The sequence below is a fragment of the Babylonia areolata genome, chromosome 20, assembly GCF_041734735.1.
Source record: "Babylonia areolata isolate BAREFJ2019XMU chromosome 20, ASM4173473v1, whole genome shotgun sequence".
In the NCBI taxonomy this organism is placed as follows: Eukaryota; Metazoa; Mollusca; class Gastropoda; order Neogastropoda; family Buccinidae; genus Babylonia; species Babylonia areolata.
Window position 1 is genome coordinate 22,617,493 of NC_134895.1, and position 25,046 is coordinate 22,642,538.

Genomic DNA, 25,046 nt, shown 5'->3' on the forward strand with positions numbered 1-25,046 from the left:
GATATGTTGCAAGAACAGATGTTTGGTTCCCTTCTATCATTGAAGGAAAAGCTAATTATGTAAAGTTAATTTTGTACTAATTAATGTCATGCAACCACATGACACGTGCTGTTCATGTCATGTAACCACATGACCCGTGCTGTTCATTCATGTCATGCAACCACGCGACACGTGCTGTTCATTCGTGTCATGCAACCCGGCACACGACACGTGCTGTTCATTAATGTCATGCAACCACATGACACGTGCTGTTCATTCATGTCATGCAACCACACGACACGTGCTGTTCATTCATGTCATGCAACCACATGACACGTGCTGTTCATTCATGTCATGCAACCCGGCACACGACACGTGCTGTTCATTAATGTCATGCAACCACACGACACGTGCTGTTCATTAATGCCATGCAACCCGGCACACGACACGTGCTGTTCATTAATGTCATGCAACCACATGACACGTGCTGTTCATTTATGTCATGCAACCACACGACACGTGCTGTTCATTTATGTCATGCAACCACACGACACGTGCTGTTCATTTAAAAGCCGCTGACTGGTCGATACCTATAGTGCGGTTCCACTAACAGCTTGGGAGATGTGTGGTTACATATGGGATTAAAGGTAAACCTTTGTGTGTGACCTTCTGACCGATTCTCGACAAGGTGGTGTGTAGGCCAGGTATGTTTGTGATTAAGTGGACCATAAACTCAGTCCTGTAGGTGTTAAAGGACTACTGTGATCTCGCTGTTCGGTATGTATATTGCTGCGTTCAAAATAGGGAAGTGCTGTAAGTTTATGAATATGTGTGTGTATGTGTATATATATATATTATGATTGATTGTCTTTTGTTATGTATTCGTCTGAATAGCAGCAAGTATAAAAGAGGGATATGTGTGGGTATATATGTGTGTGTATGTATATATATATATATATATATATATATATATATAGTGTGTGTGTGTGTGTGTGTGTGTGTGTGTTTGTTACCGGTTGTGAAAACAGAACATTTTGTTATTGTTTGTACATGTTAAGGTAACGAATACCCAAAGGCATGCCATTGTCGTGTGTTCTGGGGTGACGAAAATGTCATGCAGCCTGCGATTATCGTTTAATGAATGTGAAAAGAAGCAAAGAGACTTAATGAAATGTTGTCACCAGGTCCTAATCAGTACCCGATCAGCATCTTCACAACGAAGGAAAGGGAAGAGGGATGGGAGGCTCAGACACGACGTCCTATGCTGGAGGATGGCACCAGTTCCTCCTTGATAACATGGGTTAGTAGTGCTCTGTCTGTGTATGTTACTGGTGTGACTGCTGTTGTTTTCGTTTGTAGTGCTCTGTCTGTGTATGTTACTGGTGTGACTGCTGTTGTTTTCGTTTGTAGTGCTCTGTCTGTGTATGTTACTCGTGTGACTGCTGTTGTTTTCGTTTGTAGTGCTCTGTCTGTGTATGTTACTATTGTGACTGCTGTTGTTTTCGTTTGTAGTGCTCTGTGTATGTTACTGGTGTGACTGCTGTTGTTTTCGTTTGTAGTGCTCTGTGTATGTTACTGGTGTGACTGCTGTTGTTTTCGTTTGTAGTGCTCTGTCTGTGTATGTTACTGGTGTGACTGCTGTTGTTTCCGTTTGTAGTGCTCTGTCTGTGTATGTTACTGGTGTGACTGCTATTGTTTTCGTTTGTAGTGCTCTGTCTGTGTATGTTACTGGTGTGACTGCTGTTGTTTTCGTTTGTAGTGCTCTGTCTGTGTATGTTACTGGTGTGACTGCTGTTGTTTTCGTTTGTAGTGCTCTGTCTGTGTATGTTACTGGTGTGACTGCTGTTGTTTTCGTTTGTAGTGCTCTGTCTGTGTATGTTACTGGTGTGACTGCTGTTGTTTTCGTTTGTAGTGCTCTGTCTGTGTATGTTACTGGTGTGACTGCTGTTGTTTTCGTTTGTAGTGCTCTGTCTGTGTATGTTACTGGTGTGACTGCTGTTGTTTTCCTTAGTAGTGCTCTGTCTGTGTATGTTACTGGTGTGACTGCTGTTGTTTTCGTTTGTAGTGCTCTGTCTGTGTATGTTACTGGTGTGACTGCTGTTGTTTTCGTTTGTAGTGCTCTGTCTGTGTATGTTACTGGTGTGACTGCTGTTGTTTTCGTTTGTAGTGCTCTGTCTGTGTATGTTACTGGTGTGACTGCTGTTGTTTTCGTTTGTAGTGCTCTGTGTATGTTACTGGTGTGACTGCTGTTGTTTTCGTTTGTAGTGCTCTGTGTATGTTACTGGTGTGACTGCTGTTGTTTTCGTTTGTAGTGCTCTGGTATGTTACTGGTGTGACTGCTGTTGTTTCCGTTTGTAGTGCTCTGTCTGTGTATGTGACTGGTGTGACTGCTGTTGTTTTCGTTTGTAGTGCTCTGTCTGTGTGTGTTACTGGTGTGACTGCTGTTGTTTTCGTTTGTAGTGCTCTGTCTGTGTATGTTACTGGTGTGACTGCTGTTGTTTTCCTTAGTAGTGCTCTGTCTGTGTATGTTACTGGTGTGACTGCTGTTGTTTTCGTTTGTAGTGCTCTGTCTGTGTATGTTACTGGTGTGACTGCTGTTGTTTTCGTTTGTAGTGCTCTGTCTGTGTATGTTACTGGTGTCACTGCTGTTGTTTTCGTTTGTAGTGCTCTGTCTGTGTATGTTACTGGTGTGACTGCTGTTGTTTTCGTTTGTAGTGCTCTGTCTGTGTATGTTACTGGTGTGACTGCTGTTGTTTTCGTTTGTAGTGCTCTGTCTGTGTGTGTTACTGGTGTGACTGCTGTTCTTTTCGTTTGTAGTGCTCTGTCTGTGTATGTTACTGGTGTGACTGCTGTTGTTTTCGTTTGTAGTACTCTGTCTGTGTATGTTACTGGTGTGACTGCTGTTGTTTTCGTTTGTAGTACTCTGTCTGTGTATGTTACTGGTGTGACTGCTGTTGTTTTCGTTTGTAGTGCTCTGTCTGTGTATGTTACTGGTGTGACTGCTGTTGTTTTCGTTTGTAGTGCTCTGTGTATGTTACTGGTGTGACTGCTGTTGTTTTCGTTTGTAGTGCTCTGGTATGTTACTGGTGTGACTGCTGTTGTTTCCGTTTGTAGTGCTCTGTCTGTGTATGTTACTGGTGTGACTGCTGTTGTTTTCGTTTGTAGTGCTCTGTCTGTGTATGTTACTGGTGTGACTGCTGTTGTTTTCGTTTGTAGTGCTCTGTCTGTGTATGTTACTGGTGTGACTGCTGTTGTTTTCGTTTGTAGTGCTCTGTCTGTGTATGTTACTGGTGTGACTGCTGTTGTTTTCGTTTGTAGTGCTCTGTCTGTGTATGTTACTGGTGTGACTGCTGTTGTTTTCGTTTGTAGTGCTCTGTCTGTGTATGTTACTGGTGTGACTGCTGTTGTTTTCGTTTGTAGTGCTCTGTCTGTGTATGTGACTGGTGTGACTGCTGTTGTTTTCGTTTGTAGTGCTCTGTCTGTGTATGTTACTGGTGTGACTGCTGTTGTTTTCGTTTGTAGTGCTCTGTCTGTGTATGTTACTGGTGTGACTGCTGTTGTTTTCGTTTGTAGTGCTCTGTCTGTGTATGTTACTGGTGTGACTGCTGTTGTTTTCGTTTGTAGTGCTCTGTGTATGTTAGTGGTGTGACTGCTGTTGTTTTCGTTTGTAGTGCTCTGTCTGTGTATGTTACTGGTGTGACTGCTGTTGTTTTCGTTTGTAGTGCTCTGTGTATGTTACTGGTGTGACTGCTGTTGTTTTCGTTTGTAGTGCTCTGTGTATGTGACTGGTGTGACTGCTGTTGTTTTCGTTTGTAGTGCTCTGTGTATGTTACTGGTGTGACTGCTGTTGTTTCCGTTTGTAGTGCTCTGTCTGTGTATGTTACTGGTGTGACTGCTGTTGTTTTCGTTTGTAGTGCTCTGTCTGTGTATGTTACTGGTGTGGCTGCTGTTGTTTTCGTTTGTAGTGCTCTGTCTGTGTATGTTACTGGTGTGACTGCTGTTGTTTTCGTTTGTAGTGCTCTGTCTGTGTATGTTACTGGTGTGACTGCTGTTGTTTTCGTTTGTAGTGCTCTGTGTATGTTACTGGTGTGACTGCTGTTGTTTTCGTTTGTAGTGCTCTGTCTGTGTATGTTACTGGTGTGACTGCTGTTGTTTTCGTTTGTAGTGCTCTGTGTATGTTACTGGTGTGACTGCTGTTGTTTTCGTTTGTAGTGCTCTGTCTGTATATGTTACTGGTGTGACTGCTGTTGTTTTCGTTTGTAGTGCTCTGTCTGTGTATGTTACTGGTGTGACTGCTGTTGTTTTCGTTTGTAGTGCTCTGTCTGTGTATGTTACTGGTGTGACTGCTGTTGTTTTCGTTTGTAGTGCTCTGTCTGTGTATGTGACTGGTGTGACTGCTGTTGTTTTCGTTTGTAGTGCTCTGTCTGTGTATGTTACTGGTGTGACTGCTGTTGTTTCCGTTTGTAGTGCTCTGTCTGTGTATGTTACTGGTGTGACTGCTGTTGTTTTCGTTTGTAGTGCTCTGTCTGTGTATGTTACTGGTGTGACTGCTGTTGTTTTCGTTTGTAGTGCTCTGTCTGTGTATGTGACTGGTGTGACTGCTGTTGTTTTCGTTTGTAGTGCTCTGTCTGTGTATGTTACTGGTGTGACTGCTGTTGTTTTCGTTTGTAGTGCTCTGTCTGTGTATGTGACTGGTGTGACTGCTGTTGTTTTCGTTTGTAGTGCTCTGTCTGTGTATGTTACTGGTGTGACTGCTGTTGTTTCCGTTTGTAGTGCTCTGTCTGTGTATGTTACTGGTGTGACTGCTGTTGTTTTCGTTTGTAGTCCTCTGTGTATGTTACTGGTGTGACTGCTGTTGTTTTCGTTTGTAGTGCTCTGTCTGTGTATGTTACTGGTGTGACTGCTGTTGTTTTCGTTTGTCGTACTCTGTCTGTGTATGTTACTGGTGTGACTGCTGTTGTTTTCGTTTGTAGTGCTCTGTGTATGTTACTGGTGTGACTGCTGTTGTTTTCGTTTGTAGTGCTCTGTCTGTGTATGTTACTGGTGTGACTGCTGTTGTTTTCGGATGGTGTGACTGCTGTTGTTTTTGGATAGTTTGATACTACAATGTCTCTGTATGTTACCGGGTGACCCGATTTGTTTCGTTTTTGCCTTGTTCGTTGATTGGGTCTGCATTTCTTTTCCTTTCTTTTTCTTTAATTAAGTAAGTATAACGATTTGTTGTTTTTGTTGTTGTTTATCCGCTTGTGTAAACAAATTGAGTCTATGTTATAACCCGGTGTTCGGTTGTCTGTGTGTGTGTGTGTGTGTGTGTCCGCATGTATGTCTTGGTGTCCGTAGTAAACTTTAACATTGCCATTTTCTCAGGAAATACTTTGCCAATACCAAATTTGGCTTAAACATAAGAGGGAAAAAAAAATCTTCTCAGTCATACCAATAACAGGTTGTAAGTCTCCCAATTTAAGCCGTATTTCCGGATCAGTAACGGTTTATTTCGTTGAGGCTAGTTCTGGAATCCGAAAACACCATATGCAATAATCCCGTCCCAGCTGCTAGAACGTGGGCTATGTTTGGGAAGACGGCGTGACTTCGTTGTCCTTGTTCACAATTACAAGAAAAGAAGTACAAATTCTGGACAGAACATATAGAGTGACACTAACTACACCATCAACGTGTTTACTGCATATGAATATTCTGAAGTGGATACTTAATTAAATGGAATGAACATAAAAGAAAAAAAAATGAAATAAACGTTTCTTTCAGTTTCAGTCAGCCTGTTATCAGACTGGTTCGTTTAGATCTATACATGAGGCGATGTCAACGTCTCCTTTACAGCTGAATTAAAAAAAAAAATGTTTTTGAATAATTGAGATATGTCAAGAAAACACTATGTGCTATTACCTCAAATACAATAATATTTCTATGGCACTAAAAAAAAAAAGACTCATTGCTTTAAAATATCAAATTTGGTCAAGTGATGTTAAATGCAGTGTAGCATTGGGAAATAGCCTACTTGTTCCTGAACAGAACATCAGTAGTTCGATACCGCCAGCAGGCCTGTATGTTTTTTGGGGGTAGGGGGGGATGTGTTTTGTTTTTTTTGGTTTTTTTTGTTTGTTGGTTTTTGTGTTGTTGTTTTTTTTGTTTTGTTTTTGTTGTTGTTGTTGTTGTTGTTTTTGTGTGTTTTTGTGTGTTTTTTTGTTTGTTTGTTTTTTGTTGTTGTTGTTATTGTTTGCTTGTTTTTTCCCAAAGTTTATTAAGATTTAATAAAGGACCCATTTTAACGATTTTTAATCTCTTTTTTTTCCACATGATTCCTTTACTGGATAAAGTGCATGTCACAAGTGAGTTTTGAAGGCCTTGCCTCTCTTGTTTTTGTTGTTATTTTTTTGTGAATGACGACTGCTATTATGATACATAAATAACACGACACGACAAGTTTCAAGTTTTAATTATCCTTTCACTCACACACACACACACACACACACACACACACACACACACACACACACACACACACACATATGTACACTTTAACACGACTCGTGACGCTTGAACCAGTCCACATACAATTGGATGTCACCTCCCACCCCCCACCCCACACACCCGTACACGTTCACTCCGTAACAACGACACCTGTACCATGAAAATTTCCCACAGACAGTCGGGTGTCCGGCTGGCCCCTCATGTCCAGCCCTGCCATACCCATGGGTGTGGTGGGGGTGTACCTGGTGGTGGTGGTGGTGGGTCCCCGCCTGATGAAGCCCCTCCCCCCTCTCTCCCTCGGCAAGGTCATCGTCATCTACAACCTGGCGCTGGTGCTTCTCTCCGCCTACATGTGTTACGAGGTGGGGGTTCGGAGGTTGGTGTGTGTGTGTGTGTGTGTGTGTGTGTCGGGTGGGTGGATGGGGGGGATTGAGGAGGGTGGTGGTGGTGCGTGGGTGTGTGTGTTTGTGCGTCTGTGCGTGCATGGGTGTGTCTGTGTGGAGGGGGGGTGGAGGGGGGTTGCGTTGTGTGTGTGTGTGTGTTCGCGTGTGTGTAGGTGTGTGTGTGTGTGTGTGTGTGCGTCTGTGTGTGTGTTCGTGTGTTGTGTGTCTGTGCGTGCATGTGTGTGTCTGTGTGTGTGTTGGGGTGGGTGGGTGAGGGGGTTGGGGTTGTGTTGTTTGTGTGTGTGTGTGTGTGTGTGTTTTGTGTACGTGTGTGTGTGTGAGCGCGTGTGTGTTTTTTGCGTGCGCGCGCGCGCGCGCGCGTGTGTGTGTATGTGTTAGTATATTGATGAAAGGTCAAAATGTTGAAGGTCCCACAGCTGTTCGCGGCTATCGGGGGAGTTGATTCATGTCCACTGTGTCTTGGGCTCGGCATACTGTAGGAAGGCGGGGCCCAGTTCTCTCCTTCTAGTGGTTCAATCCTCCCCACCCCTAGTGAGGTACCCATTCACACGTGGATGGAGTGAGGAAAATGGAGTGGGGAAAGTGTCTTTCACAAGAACACATCGCCATGCTGATACGAGGCCACAAACCCCGATCATCGGTGAACATACTGGATCAGAAGCCTACACATATATATGCAAAATATGCAAACAAGCAGGCAGACGTCCAGACAAATAAAGATTATGTTGACCTGATTTTGATTTTGTCGACATTCATCAGTGTATTTACAACAACAAAAAAGATAAAGAAAAAAAGACAATGAATAGATACCGCAAACTGATATAATCATGCAATTACCATCAGTCTCAGCTGAACATTGAGACGAGAGAGAGAGAGAGAGAGAGAGAGAGAAAGAAACAAATGTCCATTTCATTTACTGATACAGATACAGTGGAACAGGTCGTTGATATAACCGTTTCTTTGTGTTGACCTGTTGTTGCACTGGTCTATACACCCTGCCTTTCCGCTGGTATACCTTATCTGATAAGAGTTTTCTTTCTGCCGTTCAGTTCATTCTGACTGTGATCAATTGGCGGAGGGCGGAGATGGGGCAGTGAGAGAACCTACCATTCAGACCACTGTGTGTGACACACACACACACACACACACACACACACACTCACTTTGCCACTTTATTGTCATTACCTGCAAGGGTCTCTTGACAAGGGGGGGACGGATTATTTTTGTTTAACACAACAAAAGTAGAATTCAATCTACTCGTTCCAGTAGTACCTCTCACACACCCTCACACAATCTTTTTATAAAGTTCCTCCAAATCAGACAAAATAAATAAACACTTTTAAAAAACCAAAAGGGAATAATAACTCAGCCATCCATTCCATAATGTTGTTATGTAATTTATCTGTAAGTACTTTATCATCAGAACACACACATAAATAGATACTACTCATGATTGTTTTCCTTGTTATTTCTGTTATTGTTATCATTGATACGGCTATGCCTAAACGTTTGTGTTTCTGCAAGGAATTTAGCTACTGTCTGTATTATAAATTAATCATCAGACGATAAAGCAGCAACGAAGTCGTGTCTTTTAGCAATATCTATTTCAAAGAATGCATATTTTATTCTCAGTTCGTCATATGACTTATACTGAAACAGGAAATGTATTTCATCATCAATCCTAATCTGTGGATGTTATTGTTCTAATGTCAAGTGTATATGCTTTAGTAACCTGACAGTTGAGCATATAATTTTTCACTGTAGCTTTAGTACACGAAAGTGTGTCTTCACAAGTGACTGAGAACGTTGATGTTTTTTTACTTTTTGCATTCATTATCAGTTGTTTCGCTTGTCAGTTTAACGACTTCTCTCTAACGAAGTCCTTTAAGTAATTTCCTGTAACTGTATTTAGAGGCTTTTTTTTGTTGTTGTTTTGTTTTGTTTTGTTTGTCTTCCAAATTTCACCCACATTTTTTACCCTCATTTGCCCAGTTTCCCCCAACCCTCCATTCATCCACATCTCCCACCCCTTCTAACCGATAATACTCAGATGTATTCATAAATACTTTAACAAAATGTCTTCAATCACCGATATGTGTGACGGGACATTAAACAAAAATTCCTCCATTCTGTGGATGTGCCTTGTTGAAACCAACATTTGTTGAGAGAGAGACGGGAAGATCGAGAAATGCGATCAGGGCTGTAAGGGGAAGCAATCTTCTTGTCTTGAACTGTTGACGATATGCAGTAATTGTTCCCCTGTTATTTATCACCCCTGAGTATTTTTTTTTTTTCTAAACCCTTTTTTAGATACTCTTTTTTCCTCTCTTCTTCTTTTTTAACACCAAACGGACATGTCAGAGGTGTTGTTCTTTCTTCTAAAAGTGCATAGCATCTGAATCAAGACATGTGTAACATTCATCATATCAAAATATATCAGTTCAGCGCTAATTAGACTGGACAAAGAATGGCGACATGGATGCCTGTGTGAAAGTACTGAAAGCATTGTCAGGCACGACAAGAATTTACTGGAGAACATAGATCTCCTTATCATGCAGGAGTATTGCATAGCTGTTTGGTGTGACGAAAAACTGTCAAATCCAAACAAAACTGCAACATATATATATATATATATATATATAGAGAGAGAGAGAGAGAGAGAGAGAGAGATGGGTATGGATTTAGAGACAGATAGAGAGTTATTTCTTTTGTCTTTTTTTTCAGTTTGCTGCATCTGCTATAATCGGAAAGTACAGTCTGGTATGTCAACCCGTGGATTACTCCAATCATCCAAATGCATTAAGGGTACGCGCGCGCGCGCGCGTGTGTGTGTGTGTGTGTGTGTGTGTGTGTGTGTGTGTGTGTGTGTGTGTGCGTGAATGTGTGTGTGTGGAGGGGGGGCGTGTGTGTGTGTGTGTGTGTGTGTGTGTGTATGTGTGCGTGAATGTGTGTGTGTGTGTGTGTGTGCGTGAGTGTGTGCGTGAGTGTGTGTGTGTGTGTGTGTGTGTGTGTGTGTGTGTGAATACTTTGTACAACAGGCACGTATTGCCTTTTAAACAACAGCGGGAAGAAAATCGCTATATTAATAAAGACAGAGTTGACAATGAACATGCTTCGAATGACTGTAGATCAATGATCTTGATATCATTTCTCTTTGGTCATGATCTTCGTATGGAGGTGCAGGTGTTATTCACGTGAAGGGTCGTGTTTAGTTGTTCCGCCTGTATGCGGTTGTTTCTGTGGTTGTTCAAGCAGAGGGTCGTGTGTTGTTGAGTGGGGTTTTTGTGTGTGTGTTTTAGTGGTCGTTTAGGAATTATTCACGCGTAGGCTCGGGTTTTATTGTTCTTCTGGGGGTGTTTTGGGTAACTTATTTACATGTTGGATCAGGTTTGATGTTCTCTTGGGGGTCGTTTGGATACTATACCCGTGTAAGTTTGGATTTGTTGTCAGTTTGTATGAGGTCGTTTGGTTACTGAGTTGTTCACGAGAGCGGCTCGGGGTTTGTTGTTCTGTTTGGGGTCATTTGGGTAGATTTTTATTTACGTGTAGGGTCGGGTGTGTTGTTCAGTTGTCCGTCGTTTGGATAGTTATTCACGTGTAGATTTGGGCTTGTCTTTTCTGTAGGGAGAAGTTTCACGTGTGGGGTTTGGAGACGAACATGTTTACGACGAATGATGGTTATGAAGTTAAATTCGATGATTGTCCTTTGGAGACGACGACCACTAGCACGATGATGTCATTTGTAAAAGCGAGAATTGATTCCTACTGAATGAAGATTCCTACTCAATGATTTTGTCGAGAAGACGGATATTGACGAGAACGATTGTGACGATAATGATACTGATGATGAAGATGGAGATGGATTTAGTCATGACTTTGTTGCGCAGATGGCTCGGGTTTGTTGGCTGTACTACATTTCCAAATATGTGGAACTTGCTGACACTGTGAGTTGGATCCTCTGTCTGTCTGTCTGTCTGTCTCTCTCTCTCTCTCTCTCTCTCTCTCTCTCTCTCTCTGTGACCTCTCTCGTGGATCAGTTTGTGTATGTGCGTTCATTCCTCTTGTGTGCTAATTTTTAGTAGTTCAATAGCGGCATCATCGCTTGTCTGTTTGCCTATCTGTGTGTGTGTGTGCCTGCGTCTGTCTTTCTGGACTAAATGAATAGATGCATGTTTGCGCGTGCGTGGGTTGGCAGTGGAAAAAAGAACACCCACCCACGTTCCCACATATACACACGTATGCACACACGCGCGCGCTCGCGCACGCACGCACGCACGCACTGACGTACCCACACACACACATACGCACACACATACATACGCGCGCGCGCGCGCGCACACACACACACACACACACACACACATCACATCACATCATATCACAAGGGACGTTATCATATACACCCATCCTCCCCCCAAGACCCGCATCGATACATTTGAAAACAACAATAAATTAATTAATAAACAAAGAAGCAAACAGACAGATAAACTGATCAACAGTTGCACAGACCCCACACATCTATTTCTCTCGCGTTGTGTCGGTCAGGTCTTTTTCATTCTGCGGAAGAAGACGCGGCAAATCACCTTCCTGCACGTGTATCACCACGCCACCATGATCCTCAACTGGTGGCTGGGCGTGGCCTACGTCGCCGGCGGGCAAGGTGAGAGAGAGAGAGAATGTGAATGCGAATGTGAATGTGAATATTTTATTCAGATCAGGCCATAACCCCCGTCTGAAGGGGGGATTACATAATCGTAAACAAATGATGTTTATAACATGAGCGGAAAATACATAACACATGTAAACAAAAGCAGTACCAACATAACACAAGAATACATCTAACTTGTACTAATGTACAACAGCCTCAGTGCTTTGTAAGCAAATAAACCCATGTTAGTTTTAAGACATTTTCATTTCTAGATGCCGTAAGTAAATTGAATCTAAAAAAAAAGACATGGATTTTGATAGTACTTAGGTTCAATCAATTCTATCAATTTTTAATCATGTAGAACAGGGCAAGAAAATATAATGTGGATTTAGCGCGGAAGTAGCTCACTGAGAGAGAGAGAGAGAGAGAGAGAGAGAGAGAACCTAGCGGCAATGCGCCGGACTAGTAAACGAGTGTCCATGGGTTTGAATCCCACAATGATGGAGATTTTTGTTTTTCTTCCTTCCACTAGAGACCTTGACTGGTGGTCTGGTTGCTAGTCTTTCGGATGAGACCATGATTATTATGCCGATGTCCCGTACGTACACATGTGCAGCATGCACTTAACACACGTAAAAAAAAACCCACAGAAACAAAAGGGTTTGTCCCTGGCAGAATTCTGTAGAAATATCTACTTTAAAAAACAACTTGCGGATGCGGACAGAGTGGGGGGGGAGCGGGGGGTGGGAGGGGGGGGGGGGGGTTAGAAAAGTGTATGCGCTGCACAGTGAGAGCAGACTGAATTCACACAGAGAAATCTGCTATGACAAAGAAAGGCAATACAATACAAACTAGTTGATTGTGCACATTTTATCATCACGACGACCCAAACGACGACAAATAATGAAAACGATTCTTCTCTTCAAGGGATGTTCCTTATGTGACCAAGGTTCATGGCCATAATTTCAAGAAATGGTTTTACCGTGTAGGTTAGTTTCACCAAAACAAAAACGAACCCACAGAATAATTCTACATGAAACGTGCCAAAGCGAAGCGCTGCTGAATAGCCTTGAGTCTTCAAGGTCACGGTCACAGTGGCCTTATTTCGATCTGCACATTGATTCATTTAGCTCTAGAATGAGTTTTTAACCAGTTATTTTAATTAATTGCTTTCTATCGCGTGCGCTAGTTACAGTTCGTAACGTTTCTTCTGTGTTGCTGGCTTTTACCGTGACAGCTGTTGTCTGCTGACCTTTGTTGGCTCAGGAGGAACATGGATCACTCTGAATTATGCTGTTGTTGTTGCTGTTATTGTTGTCGACACGTTGTTAACAGATGGATGTTGACGTTGTTTGTACTGATGGGTATGCAGTTTCTAAACCTGCACCGATGTGACCTTGACCTCAACTGTTTTCAGCTCAAGAGATCGAATTAAGAAACTGTTTTTTCATGGTTTTGTTTGCTTATTTTGATTGTTGTTTGTTTTTGTCAAACCATTTGACTGCCTTTAACGAAGCAGTGATGAACTGGTTGACTGGATTGATGACTATAGAGGTTTGTTGGTTGGGCTGGTGAATGGGTTGTTAGGCGAATGGATGACGGACAGGAAGGGGGTTGGTTGGATTGGTGACTGGATGGGTGGCTGGTCAGCTGGAAGGGCGGGTGGCTGGTTGGATGGATGGGTGGTTGAAATGTTTGGATGATAGGATGGTTTGCCGGTCGGGCGATTGGCTGACTGACTGATTGATTGATTTTGACCAGATTGTGGTTTTCTCCCTCATTATGTGTCATCTCCTCTTGATTGATTGATTGATTGATTTTGGTGCAGCCTTTTTCCACCCGTTGCTGAACACGGGTGTGCACGTGGTGATGTACACGTACTACGGTCTGGCGGCGCTGGGACCTCAGTGGCAGCCCTACCTGTGGTGGAAGCGGTATCTAACGAAGCTGCAGTTGGTATGTGATGATAAGTTTATATTATCTATCTGTCTATCTATCTACACACACACACACACACACACACACACACACACACACACATGTATATATAATTATATACAGCGCCTAATATATTGATTTTACGCTAGGCGCTTCACAATTCAATTAAATTAGTTCCAATTTGAAATAGATGGATAGATACTAAGATAGATAGATCGATAGACACTAAGATAGATAAATAGATACTAAGATAGACAGATTGATGGATGAATAGATAATAGTGTAAATGAATATATAAATATGTGTAGAAGGCCATGAGGTGAGGGGTTAGAAGAATATGCGGGGTAGGTAAGTGTACTTCTGATGGAGAACGAACGCACAAACAAACGAACAGGCGACTTTTTAATGAGGGAAATTGGATACGCATGTATGCTTTACATCAAGGCTTCAAGTTCATTGAAGAAAGGAAAAGATAAATGCAAAGTAATCAGAGCAAAAAAAAGTATCAATAAGATCGTAGAAAAATAAGTAGGGTATACTCACACACATATACCTACATAGGCTACATATGCATACACAATAAATAAAAGTGAAATACAGAAGCACATACATAGACAGAGGGAGTAGTTGAGGTAAATGAGAAAGGGGAATAGTTGAGGAATGTCTGAAATGTGGGATGAAGAAGGGAGTCAGCCTTTGTATCTCTGATATGTGTTTCTCTCAGTGATATTCAGTTTCAAGAAGATGTCAAAGCATGTTGATTGATCCATTCACGCTACTCGACATCCGTTTAAAAAAAGCAGATGCCTGACCTATGCAAACCTAATGCACTTGTCAGGCCATGACAGAATGAGAAGGAATAGAAGCGTGAGTGCGTTGTCTGTCTCAGGACATGTTTGCTCGTCCTGTGCTCAATGCTCATTATACATCAGATACAGGCGTAAGCTTACACTTGGGCCAACAGCAAAATGAGATCTGAATAACCAATGGTTTCTCCACTGCAATGAGAACTCATTTTCAGCTTGGTCTGTTGTGAAAGACCATGACTCTCAAACAAGGAAACAAGACTGCACTGGCTCATGCTGCTGCAGCCTTGGGTGCTAGTTGGCCTTTGGGGACCATAGCAATGCTGACTGTCCTAAAGCCCATTTGGCCAAGAGAGTGAGGATGTAACACTCTCCACTGAAATCAAATTCTAGCCCAGAAAGTCGGAGCAGCAGCTGGCTCCGCTGCTGTTCTAATTGTGTTCGTCGGACACGACTATCATAAATCACCGTATCCACTTTCCAGTTCATATTTCTTTTTCTCTTGTCTGTTACCGCAATGGCAATCTCACCTGTGGTGGAGGCAAGTGTAAATACCTGAAGACACCCAACAGGGTTAATGGGTAGCAGCGATCTTTATGGATGATGATGAAATTTACTGGTGGATACTTATGTAGCGCCTATCCTCGGTCAGAGACCACATCATCACAAGTTCATGGTAAGGAATATAAACACAGATAGGAAACAGAACTAGACACAAGGGGCTATAAAATATGGGTGTCGACGTCATAGGGATACACGCCTTGATATACTTACGTCTTGATACTAAGATATCTACCAGGATGGGGATGGACTTACGCTGCTCATCAGACATGACAGATCTTGACGTTGATGTTCATAATCAGCAGATTAAAATTATTGTGTTTTTGACCAAAATCACTAATGAAGTTTTGTTGTTATTGTTGTTGTTGCTTTTTGTTTGTTTGTTTGTTTTGTTGTTGTTGTTTTTTTTGTTTTGTTTTTGTTTTTGGTTTTGTGTTCGGGGTTGGGTGGGGCGTGGGGAGAAGGGTGTGTGTGGGATGATGTATGTGTTTGTGTGTGTGTCTACGTGTGTGTGTTGAACTGCTTGTTCATAGCTGTTGTTACTGTTTCTTTCAGACGCTTTTTTTTTTTTTTTTTTTTCAGTTGCAGTTCGTGATCGTGATGATCCATACAGTCACCAACATCGTCGTTGACTGTGCCTTCCCTAAGGGATTTAACTGGGCCGTTGCCATCTACGCTCTCTCGCTTATAGCCCTTTTCGCCAATTTTTACAGGCAGGCTTATTCACGATCTTCGCCGAAAAGAGGGCAAAAACAACACGAACAGAACGGTGTCTACAAGAATGGATATGGCAATAGTCATGATGTGGAAAATCACATAGACTGAATTGTTTTTAGGAAACCTTATTTTATGTTCAGCCGTTATATCACGTTTCATTTTGCACAAAATTTAATGACATTTTTTTCCCTCTGTGTGTCTGTGTGTTTGACGGTGTGTGTGCCTATGTATATGCTTGTGTGTGTCTGTGTCTCTGTGTGGTTGAAGAGAGAGAACAACTATGCCAATGAGAAAGGCAGGGATTACGATGATATTAATGCACATTACTCACATAAGATGGTAAAGTGATGTGCATGTCAGCTGTTCAGCACATTTTTAATTGTTTCTGTACAACTTGAGCAAAAAAGCATGTTTTATACCGTGATTTGCACTGTGAATATCTCTGTGTATGTCGTATTTATGTGTGCACTGTAAGTATATATGTTCCTTTTGGAGATAACACTATTCTGTTGTTTTTTTCTACAGAACTTTCATAATAAACTGGGACAAACAAATAAAGTTGTTGTTTTTTCTGTTGTGTTTTGTGTGGAGTAGTGCGATTCAGTGCAATGCAATACAACACAATGCAATTTTATAACACAGTGCGATCCCGTTTGTAAACAAACTCGCTTGTAGCGCATTTCGCTGTTTATTAAAAGTCTCTTATAGGCCTACTGTCACTAAATGTTTATTAAGTGGTCCTAAATCGATTGCAATTTAACCCTCAATAACAATATATATTTCCTCAATGCAGTGCAGTGCTGTGGTTGGAGTGAACTGCTTATTTTCATGCAGCACGTCGCATATCTCTCTAAAGCTTGTATCTGAATCTGTAAGCAAACCAAAATACCATACAGGGGTTATTACTTGTTTATTCAAAATGCTCTCATACATTTTTTGTTGCATTTCAATATGTGACGAGTGTCAAAGGAGCTAGAGTGGAGGAATGATTGTGATGTCAGCTGAAATAACAGGTTATTAATTGTTGTTGATCAACGTGTTAGCACTGGTTGTTTGTGCGTGCGTGAATGTGTGTGTGTGTGTGTGTGTGTGTGTGATGATATCAGTAACAATAATTTCTTCTCGTTCGTCAGATGGACGCCCCAGGTAACAATAGTTTAATTCAGACTTTTTCAGACCTTCCTATTCCTTTGGATAAGAGAAGCGAAAGACACGCAGATTTAAAGTACACGGTGAGTACGCAAAGAATACGTGCTCATGGGAGGATGTTTTGGAAATATTTTTTAAATATTCTTGTTGGTAACGTTGTTATTTCGTTATAACTTTCAATTCAAACGTGTTTGGTGGTGGTGGTTGGCCAGTCAAAGACTATGATGATGAAGGCTGTTGCACAATTTGCGTCAGTTCCGGTGAGTTCGGGAGTGGGTCACGATGCGTGAACCGCACACTGGAGAATAGTGGGGGCACATTAAAGTTGCAGCAGTCGGGATCTGGGGTGAAGCCTTCCTCCTCTCCGGCGCTGCTAAGTCTGCTTTGGTGGATGTCCTCGAAGCTGCCGACTGCAATCCTTGTGACTAACTGCACGCCAACCGATTAATTCTGTCACTGTACTGACCTGAGCTTCAAGCTGCTTTACAAGAGGTACGCCACAGCACTGGAGGTGTTCCTTGATGCACGGTACTTGAAGCACTTCCGTGGTCTCTTGCCCAGCTTTGACAGGGCACCGTACAGAAGTTGACGTGGCACGCGAGATCCTTCCGGAAATCCGGATCGCATTGTCAGTTTATGGAAGTTGCGTCAGGGCAGCCGAGATTTGCAAGTACGATCCACAAAAACCTCTCGATTAAATGTGTTGGATGCATTTTTCGGGTCGATGAAGACTGCGTAGAAGTCCATTCTCTGTTCGTTACATTTTTTTGTGGATCTGTCTCACCGTGAATACCATATCGATAGTACTGCGACAAGGTCTGAAACCACACTGTGCTTCTGCTAAGTTTTCTTCAGTGATGCCGCTGATCAGGCGGTTCAGAATGACTCCAGCCAGTATCGTTTTTAGCAATTGACAGAAGGGAGATCTCTTGATAATTACTGCAGTCAGCTTCATTGGCCATGTTCTTGAACAGGGAAACAGTTGTGGCACCATCTCGAAATTCATTAAGTATGGACTGTTGTTTCCTAGACTTTAGTCACGATGTTGTGGAATGCGTTCAGAATGTCAGCCGCCTGATGCCGTGTTTAGTTCTGCAGGGATTGCATCCACTCCTGATGCCTTGCCGGAGCTGGTCTAACTCATTGCCTTTTTCTAGTGCTCTCATCACACACACACAGACACACACACACACACACACACACATATATATATATATATATATATATATATATGTATATATATATATATGTGTGTGTGTGTATATAGATATCTCTCTCTTTCTGTAATGATATATATATATAATTAGATATATATACATATATATGTCATATATTTTTTATATTTGTAATTTTATGTAGGTCTTTATTATTTTATTTATGCCTCTGTCGTTTCTTCTTCTTCTTTTTTAAAGTCTTTAAGTCATTTGAAGAATTTAGGATCGCTATCATAGTTTCTTTTGTTTTTGTTGGTTTGTTGTTTGTTTTTGTTTTTCTTCTTCTTCTTTTTTTAATTTTTTTTTTTTTTTTTTTTTTTTACCAAACCTTTCGGAAGACGGCCTTGGAACAAGGTCTAACACAAAGCTGGCCCCTATTTTTCGGCATCATATACTGACCTATGTTTTCGATATTTTCACATGACCTTTCACAATCGTAAACTGTTGCAAGAAGGTGGAGTGGAAAGAGGGAATGTGAGTTGGGGGGTGGGGGGGGGGGACACGAGGATCACGATGGCATCGTCCTAGTAAACGTTCACTAAATGTGTTCACCTGTCTAAATAAAGAAAGGAAGGATTGAAGGAGGGACGAAATGAAGGAAGGATGGATGGGGGTGAAAAAGAAAAACAGTTTATGACACGCACGGACTTAAACAAGCTGATCAACTTGCGGACTGATGCATGATCGCTTTTGTGTGGATTCTTTCTTCTTCTTCTCCTCCTCCACCTCCTCGTCTTCTTCTCCATTGTCATCTTCTTCTACTTTTTTCATAATCCTCAACATATTCTCCTTCTTCTTCGTCTTCATTTTCTACTTCTTTTTTTCTTTTTTCCTTATCATCATCACCTTCTTCTTCTTCATTTCCTCCTCCTCCTGCTCCTCCTCCTCCCCCACCCTCCTCCATATGAGGCATTCAGTCCCGACCGACTACCGAGCTAATCTTATCAACACACTGAAGAGTTCCCAGGTACAGTCGTGTATTATCCATCGAATGCATTGTCTGGATACCCCGCCCCCTCCTCCGCTGCGTCCCACATCCCTTCTCCATCCTCTCACGTCGCCCCTCCCCCTCACCTTCCCGCACAAACACGTACAGATCATGAGTGCTATTCAAGAGGTTTACTCGAGCATTGAGTAATCATATAAGATAAGGATGAAAATTCGGGCATCTATCACTAGTGTTACAGTTCTGGGGGGTGGGGGCATACAGACACGTGACTTTTGTCCAGACACGTGCAGCGCACGCCACGTCCTTGGGTCAAAAGTACTGCAAGCACGCAGGAGACAGTAATCTTGCGTGCCATGGCTTTTTCTTTTGCTGACTGGGGCATATTTTTATGTGGTTCTTATTCTTTTAGGGTTTTGTTGTTATTGTTTTTTTGTTCTACTGTCTTGTAGCTGCACGGCAAGGAAAAAAATTCACTGCTAATCTGGAAGACCGAACCGTCATCGACCTCTGGTTTTATGTCAGCCATGTCAAGTTCAGAGAAATTTTCAATGAAAACAGATTAGGATTTGCTCCTACTAGTATTTTTCCAGCAGTGCCCTCATGGTTATGCGCTGATATTAAACGCTTTTTCCTACATTTGTGCAGTGTATCACTCATGATTACGTGTTGTTGTTTTTTCTCCATTGCTGTGTCGTTCAGCACTCATGATTAAGTTCTTTTCATTTCTGATTACGTTCTTTTCTGGTGTATGATACAGTCTATTTCAGTTCATTATTTCTGTACATGGATGTGTCTGTTACCTGTGTTGTTTCCTGGATACATTATACTGTTTCCTGAGCAGCTGCCCACTTGTTATCATGTACGCCTTTCCTTTTGGTGTTCTCTCACCGACTGTGCATCTCCGATATCAGTGGGCAGCTTTCTGCGTATTATGAGTTGCATTAGACCGAACGTGGCGAACTGGGTATGGGTTTGTGGTGTGTATGTGTGTGTGTGCGTGCGTGGGTGTGTACGTGCGTGCGTGTGTGGGTGTATGTGTGTGCGTGCGCGCGCGCGCGTGTGTGTGTGTTTGTACGTGCATTCGTGTGTGTGTGTCGCACATGTGTTTCTCTCTGTCTGTCTGTCTGTCTATCTCATTTCCCTCTCTCTGTGAGGCTGTGTATATATGGCGTGACAGGTGAGTGATTCATTAACACGAGATCATGAGCTCTGAAGAGGAGTGAGATGAATGAATGAATTCAATTATAAATTGTTTTTAATCGTGGAAAAGGTGATTACACCCCTCCTCCTTCCCCCCACCCCCAGGCGCCCTCCCCCTTCCCGCCCCCCCCTTCTCTCTCTCTCTCTCTCCTTCTACACCCATTCTCTCCTGTCATGTATCTGGACAGCGCACAGGTTACACATAATCAGGCAGTGTCTCCTATGGCCGGACATGACGTTGCAGAGGACCTTGGCACCAATACAGTTTCAGTTTCAGTTTCAGTAGCTCAAGGAGGCGTCACCAATACAATAATTGTCAAGCACTTGACACTCCTCTTTTTCCAGAGACCTTGTGTCCGCTCGGCGATCCCACTGACCTTGCTGACCGAAGGCGCGTGCACCACTGGACTGGACGTAAATGTCAGGGCTTACTGGTGCTTGCGTGGGTGGAGCAGTAGGTTTGTTTGGAAACAAGTCACACTTTGTGTGTGTATGTGTGTGTGTGTGTGTGTGTGTGTGTGTGTGTGTGTGTACTTTTTTTTTCTAACACGCGTATATGTGTTACCACGTGAGGGTTGGGGGCATGCAAGTGTGTATTTGAGTGCATGTGTACGTGTGCGTGGTGTGTGTGCGTGTGCCCAGTGTGCGCGCTCGTGTGCATGTGTATGGTCGCGTATGTCCTTGAGCGTGTGTGTCCGTGCTCCCATGTGTAAGCGCGCATGTTATGTTCATAGATGTGGAAGTGTGCATGTACTTGTGTGCGTGTGCTCGGAATGCCTGAACACAAATCTATCTATAATGCCTGTCCTCTAGTCTGTTGCGATCAAATGTAACCCATTCCCAGTTAATTCATTGGCAACTGTATTGTAATCGAAACGTGGCAGTTCCCAAGTTACGACAAGCAAAAAACTGCGGTATTTCGAGGACATTTTCAAAATAACGTAATTACAACTCTTTGCATCATTATGGACACTTTTATGTTTTAGGGGGCACGTTTCGGTCATCTTTACAATGTATGTAATTTGGGTACATTCCCAGAATACACGACTGTCCCCTCACTACTACAATTTCCTTTGAGATTATCCCCTCACCGACTAAGACACCTGCGTACATATAGTACTTCGGGGCAAGAGGCCCTCCTTAAGCAAGAAATCCGATTTCTCTTCTCGTTGAAGCCACAACACATCTTAACTAAGTGTAAACGATAGCGGCCCAACTATGCTACAATATGTCCCAAGCAATCATAGACTGAAACAAACAGTTATACGTAAGAGGTGATCAACTGAAAAAATTGTTTGGCCTTCTTGACCCAGACGTGGTGCAAAACGCCCTCGAGCGAGGGGCAAAGCGCCAAATGTGGGCGTTTTGCCCCTTGATCTAATTACTAACTTGATACTCAATAGGATGTAAATTGCGTTGATTTAGGTTGTAATCGGCCTACTTCAGTAAACTGGCAGTGCTTATAGCTTTCTTATTATTCTTCTTCTTCGTTCGTGGGCTGCAACTCCCACGTTCACTCGTGTGTACACGAGTGGGCTTTTACGTGTATGACCATTTTTACCCCGCCATGTAGGCAGCTATACTCCGTTTTCAGAGGGGTGCATGCTGGGTATGTTCTTGTTTCCATAACCCACCAAACACTGACATGGATTACAGGATCTTTAACGTGCGTATTTGGTCTTCTGCTTGCGTATAGACACGAAGGGGATTCAGGCACAAGCAGATCTGCACATAATTATGTTGACCTGGGAGATCAGAAAAAATTCCACCCTTTACCTACCATGCGCCGTCACCGAAATTCGAACCCGGGACCCTCAGATTGAAAGTACAACGTTTTAACCACTCGGCTATTGCGTCCGTCATAGCTTTATTCGTTACTCTCTCTCGCTCACTCTCTCTAAAGATTTTGTCTTGTCTTGTCTTGTCTCTCTCTCTCTCTCTCTCTCTCTCTCTCTCTCTCATTTACTGTCACACAGCCTTTCAGCTTGTCACTCTACCTCCAGTAATCACATTAGCACGCTCTGTCTTAGAGTCTAGACAATTCTATTATAATCACGTGAAAATCAAATCCTACACTGAAAATGATCAACCAAACTGGTTGCAAACCTCCCCCCCCCCCCCCATCTGTGTGTGTGTGTGTGTGTGTGTGTGTGTGTGTGTGTGCTTGTTCAGCTTTTCAAATTGATCAGTGTCACCGGAATTGCAGAAAGGGCTAACTGGACGCATGTGGGGGTCGCGCCCATTGGAGGCACATTAGGTGTTACACCCGCACCTCACGAGGACTGGTACGACTGTACATATTAAACAGGACCAATCGTCTTCTTCGTCATTCCCCTCTTCCACTTTTCTTTTAGCAGTTCTTCCAGATTTCTTTCAAGTCTCAGCCGTGCTCCTCTGCTGCTCATGTGACTTTTTTTTCATGGAAGAAGTCTTTGCCGAATGAGTTGCATTCATCTTCCGTCATTCACCAGTTTCAGGTGAAGACTGGTGTTCTCAAAACTGCCTGTTTATGTTTTTCTTCCTACTTGTCATTGATTGCCTTCTGAAAACATTCATAGAACAGATAAGAAACGATCCGAGTCAAATAGACACTATGGAAGCAGATGGATGACCGACTTTGCGGATGATCTTTCCCTGCTGTCCCATAACCAACAGGAGATGCAGTATCAGACCACAGTACTAGCGGACAACTCATCACAAGTAGGCCTCAACATCTACAGGGACAAGACGAAGATCATGAGAACAAATGCAACCAGTGCTGAGCCAGTCACACTTGAAGGTAAGTTACTGGATGAAATGGAATCATTCACTTATTTTGGAAGCACCTTTGACAAGCAGGCCGGCGCAGATACAGATGTTAAAGTAAGGATTGTCAAGGCCAGAGCAGCCTTAATACAGCTCATGAACATCTCGGGCTCCACAGTGCCGTAAAAATAAACTTAAATTCGGTTCTTCAATTCCAGCGTGAAATAAGTGCTGCTGTATGGTACTGAGCGATGGAGGGTGAAAAAGACTACATTCAACAAAGTACCGATATTCATCAACAGCTGTTTGAGAATAATCCTCTAGACCCACTGGCCACACAAGATAAGCAGCATCTACCGATGGAAGAAGACACAACTGTCAACTGAAAGGAATTGGAAGAAGAAACTGAGGATGGATCAAGCAAACACTGAGAAAGTAATCGTCAAGCATCACCAGACAGGCCCTGACATGCCGTCAAAGTAAGAAAAACATACTGACCGAGAAACACGTGACGAAGACACCTCCAAGCAGACACCACGAAGATGGACCTTACCTGGAGCCAGAGGCAAAGACACAGATAGGATAGGGGATTGTGGAGATCTGTTGTTGACGGCCTATACTCCAGAAGAGATGAAAGGCCTCACAAAGTCGTTTACCTGTTTCTCGAGAATGTTTGCTTTGTACGGTGGAGATGTTATGATGGCCGCTGATTCTGCTTTTTTGTAAGCCCAGTGGCGTTTTGAATGTCAGTTTTTGGAGAGATGTCATTAAGAATGGCCCTGATCTGCTGACTGGAACACGATGAAGGCCCAGATGCTACATGTGGTTATGGGAAGGGACACTTGTTAATTGTTCTAAAGGCGGTGTGTCTGCACGTATACCGCCCCCTCTCTCTCACACATGCATGCATGTTATGAATGCACTTTGCTTTTCAGGGTGCAATATACTATCCTTGAACAGCATATCTCGCTTTTGGAAATCAATAGTGAACCCATTATGTGTCCAGTGCGACAGATGCGAAATGAAAGACGTATGCCATTTATTTTGTCTGCCCAAGATAAACATTCTTGCGTAGAAATGAATTTTCTTCTCTGTTATCACATATCCCCTTCAAATTTTAAGATCCAGTTGCTCTGTTCAAACACATCGGATGGTAGGATTTTTAAATTCAGAATTGATATTACGGAATGCTTAAAGGTCGTAACTGTATAACTGCAAGGTTACTTCCAGCAATTAAAAAAGAACACAACAACAACAACATATACGTACAGTGCGTAGAAGAATATGAAATTACCTTGAATACCCTATAGTTGCCATTGTCTACCCCTTTGTTGACATGGGTCTTATGGCCTGTAAAAAATGAATATTTCTTTTTTGTATTTTGTATTTATGAATGCACAAGTACAGCGACGCTGTTAAGATTTACCAAGCAAAACACTTTACGTCAGAAAGAAGCACAAATCACAGTGGGGAAACGCCCAGTGAATGGGGTAAAAGGCCTACTGGTGGGCATCTTGCCCCAACACCTTGTAGGCGTTTTGCCCCAGTTTGAAAACATTATGGTAACAGATTTCCAGGAAAATGCAAAGGAGACAAATCGGTTTCAACGCTTCGATTCAACAGCTGACACATTCCTTTCACAGAATAATATGATAAAATTTCGTTTTGAATGAAGAACAGACACTGGCATCGAAATTTCACCAGTATGGGTTTTACAGAAATCAAGGTGAAAACAATTAAGCGCATGTGGAAAACAAAGCTGAGTGTTGAGGTGTATTTTTTCCGGCTGTCAAGCGGAAGCAGTAAAAGTGTCATTTGCTCGCTGTGTCGCATGATCTTCGATATTTTGGCGGTGGGCGTTTGACCCCGACTGGGCTTCTCGCCCCGAATTACCCTGCTTACAAACACACGAACGTTCGCACATACATACATACATACATACATACATACATTCACAATTGTATGCATACATACGTACGTACATTCACAATTGTACGAACATACATACATACATACATACATACATACATACATACATGCATACATACACACATACATACATTTCATATATTATTATAAAGCACTTTCCAAAAATGCTCCACAAACATGTCACTCTCTTGTCAATTTTCATGAAAGCTTATGCCTCTTAGCGTGCGTAGGTGAGTATGTGCGTGTGTGTGTTTGTGTGTGTGTCAGTGTGTGTGTGTGTGTGTGCGCGCGCGCGCGTGCGTTTGCGCGTGTGTGTATGTG

General features: G+C 42.6%; 1 protein-coding gene across 1 annotated transcript; it reads left to right on the forward strand.

Annotated features, from left to right (window-relative positions):
- Positions 1 to 1,215: 1,215 nt before the first annotated feature.
- LOC143294559 (very long chain fatty acid elongase 7-like) lies at positions 1,216 to 24,660 on the forward strand. Its single transcript, XM_076605934.1, has 10 exons — positions 1,216 to 1,279; positions 6,640 to 6,827; positions 9,594 to 9,674; positions 10,757 to 10,813; positions 11,415 to 11,529; positions 13,346 to 13,473; positions 15,405 to 15,568; positions 16,944 to 17,109; positions 22,707 to 22,830; positions 24,515 to 24,660. Exons 1-10 carry the CDS (start codon positions 1,216 to 1,218, stop codon positions 24,658 to 24,660), a joined length of 1,233 nt encoding a protein of 410 aa, XP_076462049.1.
- Positions 24,661 to 25,046: the final 386 nt, after the last annotated feature.